Source organism: Penaeus monodon, chromosome 25 (assembly GCF_015228065.2).
Source record: "Penaeus monodon isolate SGIC_2016 chromosome 25, NSTDA_Pmon_1, whole genome shotgun sequence".
Classification (NCBI taxonomy): domain Eukaryota; kingdom Metazoa; phylum Arthropoda; class Malacostraca; order Decapoda; family Penaeidae; genus Penaeus; species Penaeus monodon.
In genome coordinates, this window is record NC_051410.1 from 40,172,704 (window position 1) to 40,173,277 (window position 574).

At 46.7% G+C, this 574-nt stretch overlaps 1 protein-coding gene across 1 annotated transcript in view; it reads right to left on the reverse strand.

Annotated features, from left to right (window-relative positions):
* Positions 1 to 450, reverse strand: part of LOC119589268 (venom dipeptidyl peptidase 4-like) — a gene marked incomplete in the record, with an annotated part of 98,295 nt that extends 97,845 nt beyond the window's left edge. Inside the window, 1 exon segment of the mRNA XM_037937887.1 lies at positions 19 to 450. Within this exon segment, the coding sequence (XP_037793815.1) occupies positions 19 to 129 (111 nt within the window).
* Between the last annotated feature and the right edge of the window lie 124 nt (positions 451 to 574).

The window sequence follows — 574 nt, forward strand, 5'->3', positions numbered from 1 at the left end:
GTACCCTGCTATACCCACCGTAGTCTCTTTGGGTTTGCCGGCCTCCGTGTTGATGGTGCTCGTGGACTCATGGTGACCTAGGTTCTTATAGGTCACCAGCGCGGCCAGTCTGGTCCCAAGACTCGCCATGATTACCGCGTTTGTACTCTTACTTTCAGGTACCTTCCGTCTGCGTACCCTGTGCCAAGTACTACTCTCACAAACACTTTGGCACTGCGACCCACTTTGTTGTCCTTCAGCACACTGTCTCTCGGTTAATCATCCAATCAACGTTCTAATTTACTTAATATCTAATGAACAAATACGAGTGAACCGAATGTTTGGGGTTACCGGCGCAGGATTTCCGGTGACAGCTGCCACACCTGTGTCGACGGAGACACAGCACGCAGGTGTTGGTCCCTTGCGTAGTGATCGTTAAACAGCTTTTAGGCTTTCAGATCAGGTCGGAATGTGGGAAAACTTTTCTACCTAAGAAAAGCAAAATATTTCACGGTATAATAACTCCGGAGTCTTGATGGATTCAGTTCAGTGAACAGACACTAAAAAAAATCTTGCATTTGTATAAAAGGTGAAA